Source organism: Rana temporaria, chromosome 5, assembly GCF_905171775.1.
Source record: "Rana temporaria chromosome 5, aRanTem1.1, whole genome shotgun sequence".
NCBI classification, from domain to species: domain Eukaryota; kingdom Metazoa; phylum Chordata; class Amphibia; order Anura; family Ranidae; genus Rana; species Rana temporaria.
Genome location: NC_053493.1, coordinates 68,805,988 through 68,824,312, shown reverse-complemented (window position 1 = coordinate 68,824,312; position 18,325 = coordinate 68,805,988). Strand labels below are relative to the sequence as shown.

At 40.2% G+C, this 18,325-nt stretch overlaps 1 protein-coding gene across 7 annotated transcripts in view; it reads right to left on the bottom strand.

Annotated features, from left to right (window-relative positions):
• DIP2C (disco interacting protein 2 homolog C) overlaps positions 1-18,325 on the bottom strand; it is a 612,079-nt gene that overhangs the window by 279,999 nt on the left and 313,755 nt on the right. For 3 of the 7 annotated variants that reach the window (XM_040352676.1, XM_040352677.1, XM_040352678.1), the window contains 4 exons: positions 12,711-12,836; positions 12,391-12,600; positions 9,391-9,420; positions 5,728-5,865 (listed from right to left, as the gene is read on the bottom strand). In XM_040352676.1, coding sequence (XP_040208610.1) covers positions 5,728-5,865; positions 9,391-9,420; positions 12,391-12,600; positions 12,711-12,836 — 504 coding nt within the window. The remainder of the gene's footprint in view (positions 1-5,727; positions 5,866-9,390; positions 9,421-12,390; positions 12,601-12,710; positions 12,837-18,325) is intronic. The other 4 variants (XM_040352679.1, XM_040352680.1, XM_040352681.1 and 1 more) reach the window with 2 other exon arrangements.

The window sequence follows — 18,325 nt, the reverse complement described above, 5'->3', positions numbered from 1 at the left end:
AGTCAGGATTGAGGGAAAGATGAATGCTGCAGGCATCCTTAATAAAAAACTGCTCCAGAGAGCTCTGGACCTCAGACTGGGGCGATGGTTTATCTCTCAACAGGACAACGACCCTAAGCACACAGCCAAGATAACAAAGGAGTGGCTATGGGACAACTCTGCGCATATCCTTGAGTGGCCCAGACAGAGCCCAGACTTGAACCCAATTGAACATCTCGGGAGAGATTTTATGATAGCTGTGCACCGATTCTCCCCATCCAACCTGATGGAGCTTGAAAGGTCCTGCAAAGAAAAATGGGAGAAACTGCCCAAAAATAGGTGCACTAAGCTTGTAGCATCATACTCAAAAATACTTGAGGCTGTAATTGGTGCCAAAGGTGAGTCAACAAAGTATTGATCAAAGACTGTGAATACTTATGTACATGGGAATTTTTGGGGGAATTTTTATTTTTTATTTATTAATAAATTTGCCATGATTTCAAACAAACTTCTTTCACGTTGTAATTATGGGGTATTTTTTGTAGAATTTTGAGGAAAATTATGAATTTTATCTATTTTAGAATAAGGCTGTAACATAATATTTTTTTGTTATGGTACATTTTTCAATTGGCTGTTGGGTGCTTGTTGCCGCCATTTCCACTAGTGGAAACCGCCAGTAAAGCCTTACGGCTTCATAGCCAGTTCCATACTGCGCATGACGGAAGTGGGAGCGGGCACCCCAAAAGGTGCCAAATGTGGCAGCGGAGGGGGGCTAGGAGACAAATAAGTGGAGCTTTACCTTCTGGGTGGAGCTCTGCTTTAAAATTGAATGTCCGTTTGTCAAAAAGCAATATTTTTGTTTATGAAATGTAGTTTTATTTATAAAGATACATTTGATTTTTACTCCAGGAGTATACAATGAGCTTGGCAATTCTAGAAAAATGCTTAACTAATGCATTACAATTTACCTAAACCCATTTGATTTTAGTCGACTAAAGTACAATTAAAACAAAAACAATTCAGATGACTAAAACTAAAATGGCATTTTTGTCAAAAGATGTCAATCAGATGACATGATTGTGTTTTAAAATACTGTACAATGCAAAACTACAGTTCTATTCTATGACGTAGTGGTGGCAGGAATCAAGGCAATGCTGCTGGATGAAAACTATAGTTGCATCGGGTTAAGAATAGGGATGTCCCAATACCACTTTTTTAGGACCAAGTACAAGTACTGATACTTCTTTTCATGTACTCGCCGATACCGATTACCGATACTTTTTTTTAAAATGCAGCCATGTGTCCCCAAATGCAACCGTGTCTCCCAATGCAGCCGTGTGTCTCCCCAAATGCACCCGTGTGTCTCCACAAATGCACCCGTGTGTCTCCACAAATGCACCCGTGTGTCTCCCCAAATGAAATGCAGCCTTGTGTCTCCCCAAATGAAATGCAGCCTTGTGTCTCCCAATGCATCCATGTCCCCAAATGCAGCTTTGTGTAGGTCTCCCTCCCGCCGTCTAGTTGATCGGCACTCGGGGAACATAACAGCTTTCATTTGAATAGCTGTGTGTTCCCCGCCGCACGTCGTCATATATAGCCCCTCCCCCTTGTTCAGGCACTTTAATAGACAGTTCACCCGTCCAATCCTGAGATGGGTGATCTGTCTATCAAAGTGCCCGGACAAGGAAGAGGGGCTATATATGACGACGTGCGGCAGGGAACACATAGCTATTCAAATGAAAGCTGGTATGTTCCCTGAGCGCCGATCAACTAGTGGGCCCCCAGGCCTCACCTCTTCTAGTGGGCCCCCAGGCCTCACCTCTTCTAGTGGGCCCCCAGGCCTCACTTCTTCTAGTGGGCCCCCAGGCCTCACTTCTTCTAGTGGGCCCCAGATTCTCATTCTACCTCTGAGTACCAGCATGGCATTTTGGAAATTTGGTAATCTTGTCTTCGGTGCTGCAGTTTTGTGGTAAGAAAACTCTTCATTCTCCTTTTTGGCACAAAGAAAATCTTTATTGTAGCACCTCAAAAGGTAAAAAAAAACATCAGAGCACTAAAATCACAGAGAGCTCTGATGACGCTTTTCACACTGCATAGCATTATCCAGCGTGAAACACGTCAACAGATCTCTCAGTGATTTTGGTGCTGTGATACTTTTTTACCTTTGAAGAGTTACAATAAAGATTTGGAAGTGCTCTACCTTAGGGTGCAGCCATCCAATTTTCCTTATCCAGTTACTTCAGTGGCAAGCACCTTGTAAGGACATGAGGTAGGGTTGGTATGTGGACAGACCTGAAGCAGTGCTCTATTTGTGTAGCAATACACTCAATATATTTATCACACATAAAAACCTAATTTATCACACCTGAAAATGTAAAAGTCGCTTACTGACTCTTAACCTCAATTTAACCCTGAACACTAAGTCTAAGGGGTGTATTTCTAAAAAAAAATAAAATAAAGTTGCATAGCAATTTGCGCAATGAAAGTTCATTCTGTGCACATGGGGCAAAAATGGTTCTTTTCTGAGCTGGCTATATGTGGTTCATTGATTAAAAATTAAAAACTGGCCACTAGATGGAGATAAATGTCATATAATATGTATCGCCATCTAGTGTAAGTGCAGTGTTTTCCCAGGTTATAGACATTCGACCAGCAGAATGTTTTAAACTGCAACTCCTGGAGTAAGAATTCTAACAAATAGTTTACTGGGAAATGTTTATTTTATTATGCTCAGTTTGTTAAAGTGGTTCTAAAGTCAAATAATGTTTTAACTCCAGGCTCCTTCAGTAAAAAAAAAATTCAACAGCCACAAGTACTTCTGCTGCTGACTTTTAATATTAGGACACTTACCTGTCCACAAATCCAGCGGTGTGTTCACCCCAGCCAATTTTTCAATTGGCTGTTGGGTGGTGCTGCCGCTGCCATCTCCCCTAAGAGAAACCGGTAGTGAAGCCTTGCAGCTTCATAGCTGGCTCCCTACTGCGCATTCTCGAAGCGTGCTATGCTTTTGTGAATGGCCAAGTGGCAGAGGAGGAGGGGGACCGAACTTCCGTCTGACTTTGCTGTGGCGAGATCAGATGGAAGTGGGAGCGGGTACCTGTCAAAATCAGGTACCCGCTCCCCCACCAAAGGGTGCCAAATATGGCAGCGGAGGGCAGGGAGAGGCAAACAAGCGGAGCTTCCCCTTTTTGGGTGGAGCTCCACTGTAATGCATTCCCTGCTTTAAAGGGGTTGTAAAGGTAAAAAAAAAAATTCCCTAAATTCCCTAAATAGCTTCCTTTACCCTAGTGCAGTCCTCCTTCACTTACCTCATCCTTCAATTTTGCTTTTAAATGTCCTTTTTTCTTCTGAGAAATCCTCACTTCCTGTTCTTCTGTCTGTAACTACACACAGTAGAGTGAGGCTTTCTCCCTGATGTGGAGTGTCATGCTCGCCTCCTCTCTTGGACAACAGGAGAGTCAGGAAGGTAAAAAATGCCCTACTACTTGTTCCCCTGCCCTCCATTCCCTAAACACTAATCCCTCTTCCTGCTCTCACAAGCTTCACTGAAAACAGTGGAAGCTATTGGATCCAGCTGCTGTCAGTCAAATAGTGAGGAGGGAGTGGGGGTGTGGCCGAGCCATGCTGTGTGTATCTACAGATGCACACAGCCAGACTCGAGAGTGCACACGCACGTGTGCCCCTATAGCACACAACTTACTATGGGGGCACACACAGGGGAGGAGGATTGGAAAGAGCGCCGGCGGGGGACCTCGGAAGAGGAGGTAAGGAGCTGATCTGTGCAATATCATGAGCAGCTAAGTATAAACACCTTTTTTATTAAAAAAAAAAAAAAAGGACGTTTAGAACCACTTTAAACTATAAAACGCTGAGGGTTTAACAGTACTTTAACTTTATCTACCCAGCAATAATAACGTTCCAGGTTAATTATACTTCTGTCGAGGTCTACTTTGGTTCTAAAAACTTTAAATGACATTGCATTTATGTGGCACACTGAGCAACATTCTCATTATAATAAACCCATTATTATTTATCACACAGGTTCACAAGAGCAAATACATAGATGGCCATTTCAGTGTCATCACAAAAAGCAACATGCACAGTTTTCGCTAAACATTAGCTTGGCTCAGTTCTCATGCTTCACTGGACACTTGCAGAATGCACAAAAATCCACCAGATGACCACAGGCTCAGTATAAGGCGAGGGGATTTCATCTATTTTCATATAAAATGCAAATGTGTTTTTTAGGAGCTACCAGGAGGTGCCCTATTAAAGTATAAAAAAACAAAAAAAACAAACATGTTTGTCTATGGTTCACGCTATTTTCTTTCCAATGGCAAAGCAGAGGAAGCTCTATGACAGTATCTATACTATAGACTCTAGAGTATTTTATAAAACCTAGGCAAAAAATACAGAGGTGTAATATAGTCCACAGAAGAAATCAGTGTTTCAATACTAAACCCAAATTTAGTCCACTAAGTAAATTTCTGATTGGTTGACAAAGAGCACAACATTGCTTTTTGCACCAGGTTATGAAATGTCATGTGACAAATGGCATGCATATAAACATATATATTCCTTGTTGGTCACCAAAAAAAAAAAAAATACAAAAACATTTGGTTTGACGCAGGATAGTCATATACCCGACTGGGGATGTTCTTCTTCTCCCTCTCCATAAAACTAGAAATATCCTAGCTTTGCAAGACACTCACAGCTCTAGGCAAGCCAGATAGCATTTTTTTCCTGTATGCAACTCTAAGCAGCATTATCCATTTTTAATCATGCAGCAGCCGAGTGACAGAAAGATGAGTGTATCAGTATTCTGCTTTCCTTTCACTGTCCAGCCAGAGACTGTGGGAGGGATGCCAGACAGTTTGCTGTGTAGCAGAGCTGTGTAAATCCCAGAATTGAATGGACAAATATACATAAAACAGCTCCCTTGTATGTATTTTATCTGTGTATTTAGCTGCCTGCCCAGAGTTTAGCTCAAAATAAATATTACTGCCGAAGGCAACTGTCGTACAGAGAACTACAGCTGGTGCAGACAATATATTATCATCACCGGCTTAGAAGAGGGAATAGAGATGTGGAATACCCCAGCCAGCTCTGCTACTTTTCAAGCCCTCGGCATGACACAAATGACTAATGGCAAAAAAATAAATACATTAAAAAAAATATATAAAATAAATGCAATAAAGGCAGCTTCATAAATCCTGATTTACTACCAGAATAAACGGGAGAAAAAATATGTTCGGAAATGAAACCCTCTGAAATGAAAGGATTCAAAATATAGTTTAGAAAGACATCCATATGCAGGCAAAGAAAGTATAAAAAAGATACAAACCATATGATTGGAAATATCATATAATAATACAAAATGCAATGTAGATAATAAAAGCCTTTATGACTTTTTTTTTTTTTAAGTGACCAACAAGAAACCCATGCATAAACATTAATGTAAACTGTCCTTTTAAAGATCATTGGTTATTGGGATAGGTACATATGTATATGAAGCTTTGAATCATATAATTTAAAGCATGATATAGAATTCCAGGATCCTGTAAAGATCTAAAAGGATTTGAAATTCAGAGCGCAATTCTATTACACATGGAAGTGTTGCAACATATTTGGAGAAGCCAAAAATGGACTTGGAAAGAACTGGATAAAAATTTGATGTCTGACGTGTAAGAGGCCAATGTGGGGTGAAGGGAAGGGATAGATTGTAGCATAGTTGGTTGATGTACTCACCGTTTTTAGGTGTTTTTTGCCAAAGGCAAGAAGCACCTTTTGCACTCGCATGATTCTGTCCATTTGTAGTTAAGAAAAAGCCACGCCCACTTGTGTCACATGACTCATTTTGATAGTGATCCTTGATGGAATGCACAACTGTCAGTGAAGGTAAAACACACCAAGATATGAGGATCGCCTTGCAGCTTGGTTATGAAGGAATTATATTGCAACATAAGATTCTAATCATGGAGTTCCAGTCTCAGAACCCAATGAGTAGGTCAGTGCTCTAAAGAGAACGTACAGGAAGGTTACGGTCTAATATGAAAGCACGGTAATCCTTTATTCCAATGGGTACAGTAAGGCCAATGGGCTGTGTAAATAGGAGTTAGTAAACCACAGCAAACACTAGAAATAACTCCCTTGAAGTTATGGAACCCATTGGCTGCGCTCTAGTTGCATCTTTACTTACACACATTAAGGGTCATTTAGAAACTACACACAAAAAAGTGAAGTACTTCTAAAGGCAAAACTTTTCTTTGGTAGAATAAGAAATGGCAAAAAAAAGAAGAAGAAAACCAACAGATTTTAACTACGGCATCTCTATCCTATTGTGACCACTGTCATGGCTGAGGACTGAAAGTGAAAGAAATCCCTTCTTGGATAGTTGGTGGTGGAGTAAGTGTCCCCATTGGGAGAAGTGTTATTCCTGCTCTGGTGACAACTCAAAATGTTACACCTTGCCTCAAAAGTTCAGTTCCAGTGACAGTGGTCACCACAACAAATGGAAAGAGTGAATCTCCCCAGTGGGAACACAGCAATAAAAACGTCGAATCCCTTATCAATCCATCTGAAAAAAAAAGGTTTTAGCTGTAGATGCCCTTTAATTTAAATGCAAATGAGAAACCACTAGTAATCTATGATTAGATTCACAGGCTGCTTCTCACGGATTGTAAGCTAGATATATTCCGGACCGGAATGTCTTTTGCTGTTTAAGTGGTTGTAAACCCTTACATATATCCAGTGAAGTGACTGGACTCAGGTGATACACAGAGATGAAACAAATCCTCCTATACATGTTGTGTCCGCCATCTGAAGTCTTCTCTACATCTGTTCAAAGTCCAGAATTTATAAGCTTGTCTGTGAGTTCAGAAAAAAGGGGGCGGAGAGCTGAAGTTACACTCTGCTAAGCTCAGTGACAAGAGCTCTGAGAGCGGATTGAAGGAAAGAAACACACCCTCTTAACCAGGCATAGCTTGAAGCTTGTGGGCCCCCGATGCAAAATTTGACCTGGGCCTCCGATGCAAAAGTTGACCTGGGCCCCCCCAATACCACCTGCCGCTTCTAATGTGCATGCATATACATCCACTGCACGCCAAGATACTCAAAGTGGCTTAAGAGTTTTGAGTCCCCAGAGTTCCTTCTTACATGAGAAGACAGGGATCACTGGCAAGTCACTTGCAGAGCTCCTTTCCCATCCCAGCACTTTATACAGCTCCCCACACTACACATTGCTGAAATCACATTCTCTTGCACACAGTCTGTCAGCCACAATCTTCATAGGGTGTATCTGGCTCTTATGTTACTGTTCTGACCTGTGAAATTCTCTGGTCGAAATGGCAGTGTAGTTGCAGTAGGAAGATGCACCCTGTACAGATTGTGGCTGTGTTGTAAAGGAATGTTATTTCAGCCCTGCGGAGGAGAAGCAGTAGAGTGCTGTAATGGGAAAGGAGCTCAACAGCCGGGCATAGCATTCAGGGCTTTGGGGGTGGTCAGGGGGCTTTGGGGGGCACGACTTAGATCTTAGGGGGGGGTGCAAAGCCATGTGACACAAAATATGGAGCCTGCAGCCCCTCAGGAGGCGTTAGGGGATTTGTTTTAGCAATTTCTGAAGGTTTCTCTGTCAGTGTTGGCAGGTGTTAGGGAGAAAGTTACCTCTTGGAGGGTTTTGTCTTTTCCCCAGTTGTCAGGGAAGTGAGGTAAGCAGATACCCCAGGGTTGGGGGCACAGAGAATCCCAGCCGGTGACTAGGAGACACTGTGTCTTACCTTACCAGTAACAGCGGTCTCATCATGGCTTAGGATGGCACTCTCCTCCTCTTGCCTTGCTGAGCTTGGTTACCATTCAATTTCCCAGCACAGACACTTTCCCACTCGGGGCTGTTCTTACCCTGTGCTCCTCTCCATTTAGGAAATGGCTCACAGCTTCTCCCCAGCCAATGAGAATGAAAGGGTGAAGGAAAAGTGGAAGTCCAGTACTGGAGTGTGGCTGTGGGGCCCTAGGGCAGATCGGAGCTGGACTTTGTGAAGCATATGATAATATGACGGGGAGTCTGCACGGCGCGATTGTGACCCTCGAGACCGCTTATGCTATGCTCATGCTCTTAACACAGAACACAGGAACAGAGCTGAGGCTATCAAACTGCTGGAGTTCCCTTCCCTGTCACTTTCTTTCTCTTGGTGTCAGGAAAACTTGTCAGAAGTGATTCATGCTGAAAGAGGAACGAGGCAGCAGACAGAAATTATACTTAGTGCATTTATTTGAGACAACTACACATTATAGAGGGATTTGCTTTGTTCTTATTTCATGTCTAAGGTTTACAATCACTTAAACTATCCTGTTTAACTACCTGTTCTTAAAGAAAATCTAAAATAACAATTAAGGCATTCAACATTCAAGGCATGCCATCACATTTACTTAAAGCGGAACTAAACCTGTCGATTTAGCGGTTTCAAAGAAATGTATATTTAAGGCATGCTGTGGAATGATGACACATTTGCTTGTGCTGTCAACTAAACTGTCCAACCATTGTCATAACTGATCACATGTGCAGCCACATGGCAGTTTTAGGTCAAACCGAGACTAAGATGGAAGCTTCCTTGGCTGAAAAGGACAGGAGGGTTTAGTTCCGTTTTAACTAAACTGTTAAGCCATCAAATGGCTGGTGTAATTACTGATCAAATGTGCAGCACGTGGCCACTGCAGAATAAACAGACGCAAAGATGGTAGCTTTCCTGACTGTAAAAAATAGGCGGGTTTAGTTCCATTTTCATATATTGCATAGTATGCTCTATGCCCTCTGAAATTCTATCCTCTCTACAACCAAATTGCTTCATTAGTTTTCACTTTTAAGCACGTAGTGATGGAGACAGATTGATTGTAATTTGGAGGGAAAAGACAGTCAAAGATGACAGGAAACTCAAGGGTAATAATACCATGGGCACCTTTGGAAAGAAAAGAGATCAAATTTTTACTAGCGCTGGGCAAACTGTTGGTTACTAGCTTAACAACCGTTTTTGACGTCTATACTCAATTACTCATAATCTATACTGATAACCAATAACTTCATTTTCAACCCCCTAACAGGCAATCTTCTACAATTATTGCAAGGCTCCCATTTTTGCTGAAAAACACCTTAATCCACTCCAATCCTTCCAAATTTTAGGCCTTTTTAAAATGAAATAGCTGCACTACATCATAAAAGAGCCACAAAATGCCACATCATAAATGACCCTTAATATCCTAAAGTATGTTAGGAGTATTTGCATTGTTTTAGGTTGTAGAAAAGCAAACTGGGAGAATAGAGGAAGGGTATATCAGCATAGCAAGGAAGAAGCTTGGAGAGGTAGCACTTGGTGAGGAACTCAAGATGCAAAAAACATCAGAAGACTTAGCTATACATACTGTGGTACTGTCCGTCTGTCCTTTTATTTCCTTTTGGGAAGAAAAGCAATTGTAAGCCAAGATATATATATATAAAAAAAAAAAAAAAAATAAGACGACATGTTTTGTGTTTGGTAACGAGATACAGAGACTTGCGACGAAAGATGGCAATCTGAGAAAACAGTTTAGGGTGAAGTCTATGTGATGAATGCAGCCATTTAGCAGCCATGAATTTTCCACTCTTTGTGTTATGCCAACACTCAAGAGGTAGAAGAGATAGACGGAGTTATCTAATCTAGACAGATAATCAGCTGGCATCTTAGCGATTCATCGCAAATTCTATAACATTCTGTCTTCGCCCCTACTAAAGAATGAAACAAACCTTTAACTGCACCACAGCAGTTTAGATCAGCCAACTATACAGCGCACCTGAGCTTGGGTCAAGGATGATTAATAATTTACAATCATAATAACTGGGGACCAGTACATCATGTTCAAAATGGGACCCTTCTGAATTATAAAAGGATTAAAGACTTTTGTCTAGAAAGTAAAACACATTTATACACAGGCAAGGTAATTATGAAAGGATACATATTTCTGATTGTACATGCATATATCATGTGATGGTACAAGTCATATGCTCAGAGCTGCTCACAAATCAGAAAATAAAGAAATATTTTGTGTGCTACACCAGCAGGCATAGAGTGTAAGCCTACCCAAACCACAATGGGTGTATAAGTGTAGCGCTTAAACAATACAAAATGTGATATCAAGCATTGTATACAATGAACAAATGATAACTAACAGTGACTAAGTGATAATGGCTCACTGTGATATAAATAATCAAATATAATGTACCATAAATAATGAACTGAAGTCCATAAATAAAAAATTAAAAGAATAAATAGTCCACAAAGTGCCAGAAAAATTTAATGAAGTATAAAGATTGGAAAAAAAAAGGAAGGGTTTCTTGAATAACACAAAATCGTGACTTCTTATATGAAGTGTGATGACCCACCACCGGTAGAATTGTGAGCTTACCGGAAGGGATGGACTCAGGGGGATGTATGTCTCCGTGAATCAAAGCGAGCATGTATGGAATAAACCAAGATGCTTGTTTTGATTCACGGAGACATGCGTCCCCCTGGGTCCATCCCTTCCGGTAAGCTCACAATTCTACCAGTGGTGGGTCATCACATTTCGTATAAGAAGTCACGATTTTGTGTTGTTCAAGAAACACTTGGAAGCTTCTTCCTTTTTTTCAATCTTTATACTTTATTTTATTTTTCTGGCACTTGGTGAACTATGGTGGTCTTACAGATCACTTTCTTTAGAAACCAGTTTTGTCTGTGTAGAAAAGCCAGTCCCCTGCCAGCATGCTTTAAAGAAGGGCCCTTGCTGTCTGTGTGGAAGTAGTTGCCTCTCTGCAGAAGCCTGCCCCTCCAATTGAGTAAGAACTATAGCTCTACCATCAATTAAACCCATGCTAGTGTTGATTGTAGAATCTGCTCTGACTCAACAGGAGGTGCACTGGACCTCTGAAGAGAGACCACTGCTTCCAGAGAGAACAATGGATCTTTAATGTGGCATGCTGGGAGGGGATAGGTGTGTCTACTCTGCTTTCTCAAAAAAAAACAAAAAAAACTAAAAGCACACCTTTTGTTTAGATGCACCTGAAATGTATTTGACAGCCCTACCCACCCCCCCCCCTCCGACCATAAAAGAGTGGAATTAACAATATTGGTGTGGTACTGAGAATGGAGAAACTGGTATACCAGCATAGGGGCAGTGCATACAAGTTTGAGAAGCTATGGGCGAGGTGGTTGGATGTACCAGGACTAGCCCCGGTGGACTTAGTGGCAGACAGACTATTGGGAATAAATGTCTGGTGAGATATGGGATATGTGAAATATTGAAGGGGAGATTATGAAGATACTGTTGTGGTTATTTTTTGGTTGGACAGTAAATTCCTAATCCCATACTGCATTGAAGTATATGTATGTAATATATTTTACCCCACAATGCAATGGGGAGTGTGTCTGTATTGTACCTCTGCAAACTTAACATTTTGTTGAATAAAAAAATTAAATTATTTAACCAAATTGAAGCTTCAGTTAGGGTTTTAAATGCATCTATTTACTGGTATTTTATTTTTTATTTATAGAGTGATTTTTAATTCCAGTATTACATACACTCTCCATTTTCTAAACCATAGCTTGGTGTAAAAAAGAACTTTCCCATGTAGATATGGAAAATGCAATCTAATAGATTTGCCAGCAATTGGATATGCTGCACATTGACATTTTGTAGATTATCTGTTCAACGGCCCTAGAATTTGATGCTGGGCTATCTGCTAAATTCTGCCCTGGAATATATGCAGAATATGTAAACCAGGGTAAAATTGTAATGATTAAGTCATTAAATTTAAAGAAAGACCATCAGGTTCAACATTTAATTACTTATGATGCAGGAAAAAGCGGAAAAAAAAACGAGAAAGCTAAATTCCTGCTAGAAAATCTTTGTGCAAAATCGATTAATCTCCCATCGTATGTACTACTCTGTACTATTATGTAGGTCAGGGGTAGACTATTGTGGGTCCTGGTTGATGTGCAGTGCTTCGAGGTACAATGAGGACAACTATTAACACCTATCATTTTAGGTAAAAAAAAAAAAAAAAAAAAGATTCTGCTTCTATATAGTCATCTTAAGTGGACATTTCCTTTTGGTTACATAGTCCTAGGGCTAAAAACATAATAGACTATCGAAATTGACCTATAAATTACCTACAACTAATGATTAAATCTCCTCCAAAATGCCTATTTTTCTAGAGCAAGCATACCCAACCGTTTAATCTTCCTGTATAGCAGGAACTCCATACTTCTTTCTAAAAAATGGTCTACTCCTGAACCTGATCACATCACTTTTATTCCCTTTTGGGGAGCTTCATAGTCAAATAAGGTTCTGATAGTTATGACAATAAGCAGTTTATTTAATTTAAAGTGTGACATGAAGAGTACCCACCTATGTGTGTTTGGGCCATAACATCTGCTAATCTGTGTGCAGCACTGCTGCCCCCGCTCTGTGTGGAGGAGGAAGAAGTGGTTGATGTGGTTGATCCATGGATTGCTTGGCTGATCCAGTGCTCCATATTTATGCTCCCTTGGCTTGAGGTGGGAGTTCCTTGGGAATCCCCTTGTACTGAGCCTTCATCCTCTGACCCTGAAGAGGTATCTATCCAAGACACAGTTAATGTTAATACACATTGGTCTAATAATCTCAATACAGGGAACAAGAGATTCAAAAAAAGAAAAAAGACCACAGTGATGTAACCTGCTACTGACCTGGAGGTGTGTACGCATCCATAGAGGTTTGTACAACCAATGAACGTCGTTTTGATGGCATTGGTACAGCCATTTTCCTTTCTTTATGTTTAGCAAGGGCTGCCTGGACTGCTTCTGTGTGAACATCTGCAACCGTAGAATCATTATTATAATAAAGCTTTGACATTATTACAGTTAAAACTAGTTAAGACTTAAGACTGTATGGCGTATTCAAAAAAAGATGGGATACTTCGGCACAAAAATGTCCTAGTTTTGGTGAACATAAGGAAAAGTTAGAACCTCTGTCAGGTTTTTATTTCTGCATACCCCGATACATCAGGATGTAATAGGAAATCAACAATCTGGGGCATAGCCAATAATGAAATTTGACAGAGGCTCCAACCCAGATCACAATAAAACCATGACAGAAAGTCTAATCTCCAACAAAAAAATATGTAATTGTTTTGCTGGGGTTGTACTTTATCATATTCCACTATTTTCACACACAATCATTGTATTTAAAAGTGAACCCTAGGCAAGAAAATGTTTATTTAATTCAATTCCTCATAAGCCACTATTGTTTTGTAGCAGAGAGCAGAACAGAGCTGTGAGAGGGACCCAGCAGGTCAACCCACTGTAGAAAACTACAGGAGGGAGCGGATACAAGACCAGCCATCCTGTACAAGGAGAGAGAACAGCAATGGACCTTGCTTTGTGCACTTGTTCATTAAGTGGAGGGAGGATTATGGTGTGGGGTTGTCTTTTTAAGTATTGCGTTTGGCCCCTTAGTTACAGTGAAGGGAATTCTTAAGGTGTCAGCGTGCCAAGACATTTTGGACAATTTCATGCCCCCAACTTTGTTGGAACAGTTTGGGGATGGCCCTTTCCGGTTCCAAAATGACTGCACACCAGTGTACAAAGCAAGGTCCATAAAGATATGGATGAGGGAGTTTGGTGTGGAGGAACTTGACTTGTCCTGACCTCAACCCGAAAGAACACCTTTGGGATGAATTAAAGCGGAGACTGCGAGCTAGGCCTTCTCGTCTGACCTCACAAATGCGCTTCTGGAAGAATGGTCAAACATTCCCATAGACGCACTCGTAAACCTTGTGGACAGCCTTCCTAGAAGGGCAATATTGAACTCTTTGGATTAAGACTGGAATGCTATTAAAAGTTCATGTGTAAAGGCAGGCATCCCAATAATTTTGGTAATATTGTGTAAATTCACCAAAATGTTATTTTTCTTATTTATTTTTTTCATTTTGGATAGATTGGGGTAGAATTAGAACCACTGTCAAGTTTTTACTAGACATGTGCAGTTGGTTTCGTTCCAAATCAAAATTCTTAAACTTTTTTTGATTTTCGGAAAATTCTGATGTATCCAAATTTCTAAATCATAATAGGAACAGATTTAAACACAATTTTGTTCAAATTTGAAATGAATTTGAATTCAAAAATGAATTTGAAATGTAAACATATTGCTGACTATTGCCGATTTCCTTCAAAAGCTGTGTGCAAGTATACCTAAACCTAAAAGAAACTATGCTGTTTTGAAGCCAAAGGGTATTCAAAATATTCATTTAATTTAGATTTTTCTTCTGTTCGCTCACTAATTTTTTTCATTGATAAAAATAAACAAGTAAAACACTTAGGGCATTTTCAAACAGGCGGTTCTGCCCAACGGACTCCGCTTTGCTCAACGGGGGATCAAACTGCCCATTTCCACTGAGCAGACAGATGACAGTTCCGTCTCTGCTCACTGTGCTGAGATGGACCTTTCAGAGCCCCGCTGTCCTCTATGAGGAGATCAGATGAAAACCTGTCTGCTTTCATCAGGTCCGATCCACCAGATGGATGGAAAATAGGGTCTCCATCTGTCTGGATTTTGCGGACAGGATAGGATAGCAGCGGGTGTCAGCTGGCATGTCACCGCTGACAACCGCTGTTCCATAGGGCTGAATGAAGTGTCCAATCAGGTCCGCCTGAAAAACTGATAGGTGGACCTGATCAGAAAGCCTGTTTGAAAGCATCCTTAAAAGGGGTTGTAAAGCTTCCTGTTTTTTTCACCTTAATGAGCCCTCGAAAGTCCTGCATCGAGAACGCTTCTCGGCTCTTCTCGGCCTGGTCTTCTCTGCTCTTCATTGGATAGATTGATAGATTGATAGCAGCGCAGCAATTGGCTCCCTCTACTGTCAATCAAATCCAATGATGCAGGCGCCGGGGGGGGCGGGGCCAAGTCCGGCATTCGTGTCTTTGGATGCAAATGCTGGACTCTGGAGCGCGAACGCAAGGTAACCCCCTTGAGAAAGCACTTCCCAGAGGGGGTTATCTGATGTGGGGAGGAGCTGAGACAGCCGCCAAGGGACCCCAGAAGACGAGGTTCGGGGCCACTCTGTGCAAAACGAGCTGCACAGCGGAGTCAAGTATGACATGTTTGTTATTTTTTAATTATTTTTTTCGAACATTTAGTGTCACTTTAAACCGGCCATAAACGAGTGGAAAACTCAACAAAATTTCTTGGTCATTCGTCTTCCACATCATTAGTAAGCTGATCCAACATGCTAGATTTTGTTTATGATGGCACAATTGTATGCACCATTTTAGTTTTTCAATCAATAGAACGTTTGGTTTTTAACTTGTCTATTGCCGGGCTTACTTTACATTGTTTCTTCACACACCTGCCTAAAACATCTGCACAGTACTGTACATAGAGACAGCAAAATGTTGTCATCAGATAAAACTTAGAACACTTAACATATTCTGAATTAACCATATGATAAAAACAAAAGATGATTACCACATCAAAAACTAAACAGTCAATATTTCTGGCGAATAAATAATTTTAGCATCATGTGTGTCCAGATCAACACATATGCCTTTTATAACTTTTTTTTAAATGCTTTTATTAAAGGTTTAAGCCTGCCATAGATGGTTAAATTTTCTCTTCTACAACCATGGGTGGCTGGTTCTGGTTCGATGGATTGACCTGGGTACAATCATCCTGTCCATAGATGGTTCAAATCTCGTCCAGTCCCTATGGAACTGGCCAAAATTCAAACCATCTATATCAGGCTTTACTGCAAGTACAAACAAACAGTACACCCATAGAACTTTTATTGCAAATGTAGGAAGAACTTGAAAGCAACGCAGGCGAGACATGGTTTGAACAACAACACCAGTGGTTTACATACACACTAGGTACAGCAAACTCTTAAAGGGGTTGTAAAGGTTTGTTTTTTATTATCTAAATAGGCTCCTTTAAGCTAGTGCATCAATTGTTCACTAACCTTTTCCTTCTAAATGTTTTTTTTTTTTTGTCTGAATTTCTCACTTCCTGTTTCTCCTGAATTTCTCACTTCCTGTTTCTGATTTTCAAAAGAAAGTTCTTTCGAAATTTGACCCGTGTATGGCCAGCAATAATCTAATCTAAACTAAAATCTAGTGAAACCACTTGTCTTCAGAAGTCACCTAATTAGTAAATAGAGTCCACCTGTGATAATTTAATCTCAGTATAAATACAGCTGTCTAAGCTTGCCCCCATCGCCCCCTTCCTTGGGACTACATCCCTGCGGGGAGACACTGGGTGATGGGGGCAAGCTTACTGAGGAGAAACAGGAAGTGAGAAATTCAGACAAAGAAAAAAAAACATTTAAAAGGGAAATCGAAGGAAAAGGTAAGTGAACCAACAATGCACTTGCTTAAAGAAACCCATTTAGAAAATAAAAAAACAAACCTTTAACAACCCCTTTAAGGATCAAACTAGACCATCAAAACCAACCAAGGATGGTCAAAAAAAATAAAAAAAAATATTGGGTGCGCAAATTCCAAGAACCTATTTTCTGCTCCATAGGATAACAGAAACCAACATGTTGCTGCACGACTTATCACAATTAATAAAAGGACATTGTGTCATACATATTGTTGTATACATATTTCTATAATTATTTTAATGTTTACCTTGTGGTTGGAATGACTGCATGTTCTTCTGGGTTATAATTTTGTTTCCAATCATGCGCAATATTTCTCATGTGGTGTTTTATCGTACGAAACCAGTACTGTTCAGTAACCAGAAAAAATATGCAGTTTGCTCCTTCAGTAATTTTCTTTTATAGAAGGTCTGAATTGTCTCTTGAAATTTGTGTACACACTATATGAAAATCTTATGAGCGTTCTGAACACAGAATTTTCCCTCCGATTATCATATAAATGTGTAGGCCCCATTAGTGATGGCAAAATCTATTACAGGATAGACTTACCAATCGATAGATATGGTCATACACAGGGGCAAATTTTGCAAATGTGGGTCAAATGTGACATTTTCAACTCCACCCAAAAAATAAATTGTTCCGTTTTGGCGCAGGGAAGGGGACAATGTTAAATGACAGGGCTTCCTCAGCTTTTGTATAATCATCAAAAAAACATTCTGTTTTTGGTAACATATCTGCATATGGCAAGAACCAATCAAGACATACAAATTCAATTTATTATTTTCAATATCAACTTGAACTAACCTTTCACTAATCTACAGTGCCTTAAAAAAGTATTTGTATCCCTTGACATTTTCCACATTCTGCCATATTACAAACAAAAACCTAAATGTATTTTATTGGGATTCAGTCCCCATTACTCTGATATTAAAATCTAAACTAATGCTGGCCATACACAGGTCGAATTTCGAAAGTACTTTCTTTCGAAAATCTTATCTAAGAATTTTTGTTCGTATTTTGCACCGATAGTGGGCTTTAGCAAAAGCCGATTTTCGTGCGGCCATCGAATTTTAATAATACAACATGTTGGATATTTTTTGTAAAAACAAACGATTTTCTAATCAATGATGGGAGAGTCATGCAAGAAATTTAAATCGAAAAAGAAAATAAGGTTCCCGGAAAGAAAAGAAGGTTTCCAGACACGAAAATTCTTTTCTGTAGGAACATGAGGTGAAATTGAAGGTTTGGTCGAATTTCGAAATCAATGGTGGCACCATCGGACCACAGAACGCACACATTTTCTGATTTTCAAAAGAAAGTTCTTTCGAAATTTGACCCGTGTATGGCCAGCATTAATCTAATCTAAACTAAAATCTAGTGAAACCACTTTCCTTCAGAAGTCACCTAATTATTAAATAGAGTCCACCTGTGATAATTTTATCTCAGTATAAATATAGCCGTCTATGAAGCCCTCAGAGGTTTGTTAGAGAACCTTAGTGAACAGACAACATCAAGTAAAAAAAAAAAAAAAGGGTAGGTTACAAAAAAATATCCCGAGCTTTGAACATCTCGCGGTTCAATCCACTATCCGAAAATGGAAAGAGTATGGCACAACTGCAAACCTACCAAGACATGGCCGTCCACCTAAACTGACAGGCCGGGCAAGGAGAGCATTAATCAGAGAAGCAGTCAAGAAGTCCATGGTAACTCTGGAGGAGGTGCAGAGATCCACAGCTCAGGTGGTAGAATCTGTCTACAGGACAACGATTAGTTGTGCACTCCACAAATCTGGCCTTTATGGAAGAGTGGCAAGAAGAAAGCCATTGTTGACAGAAAGTCATAAGAAGTCTTGTTTGAAATTTGTGAGAAGCCATATGGGGACACAGCAAACATGTGAAATAAGGTGCTCTGGTCAGATGAGACCAAAAC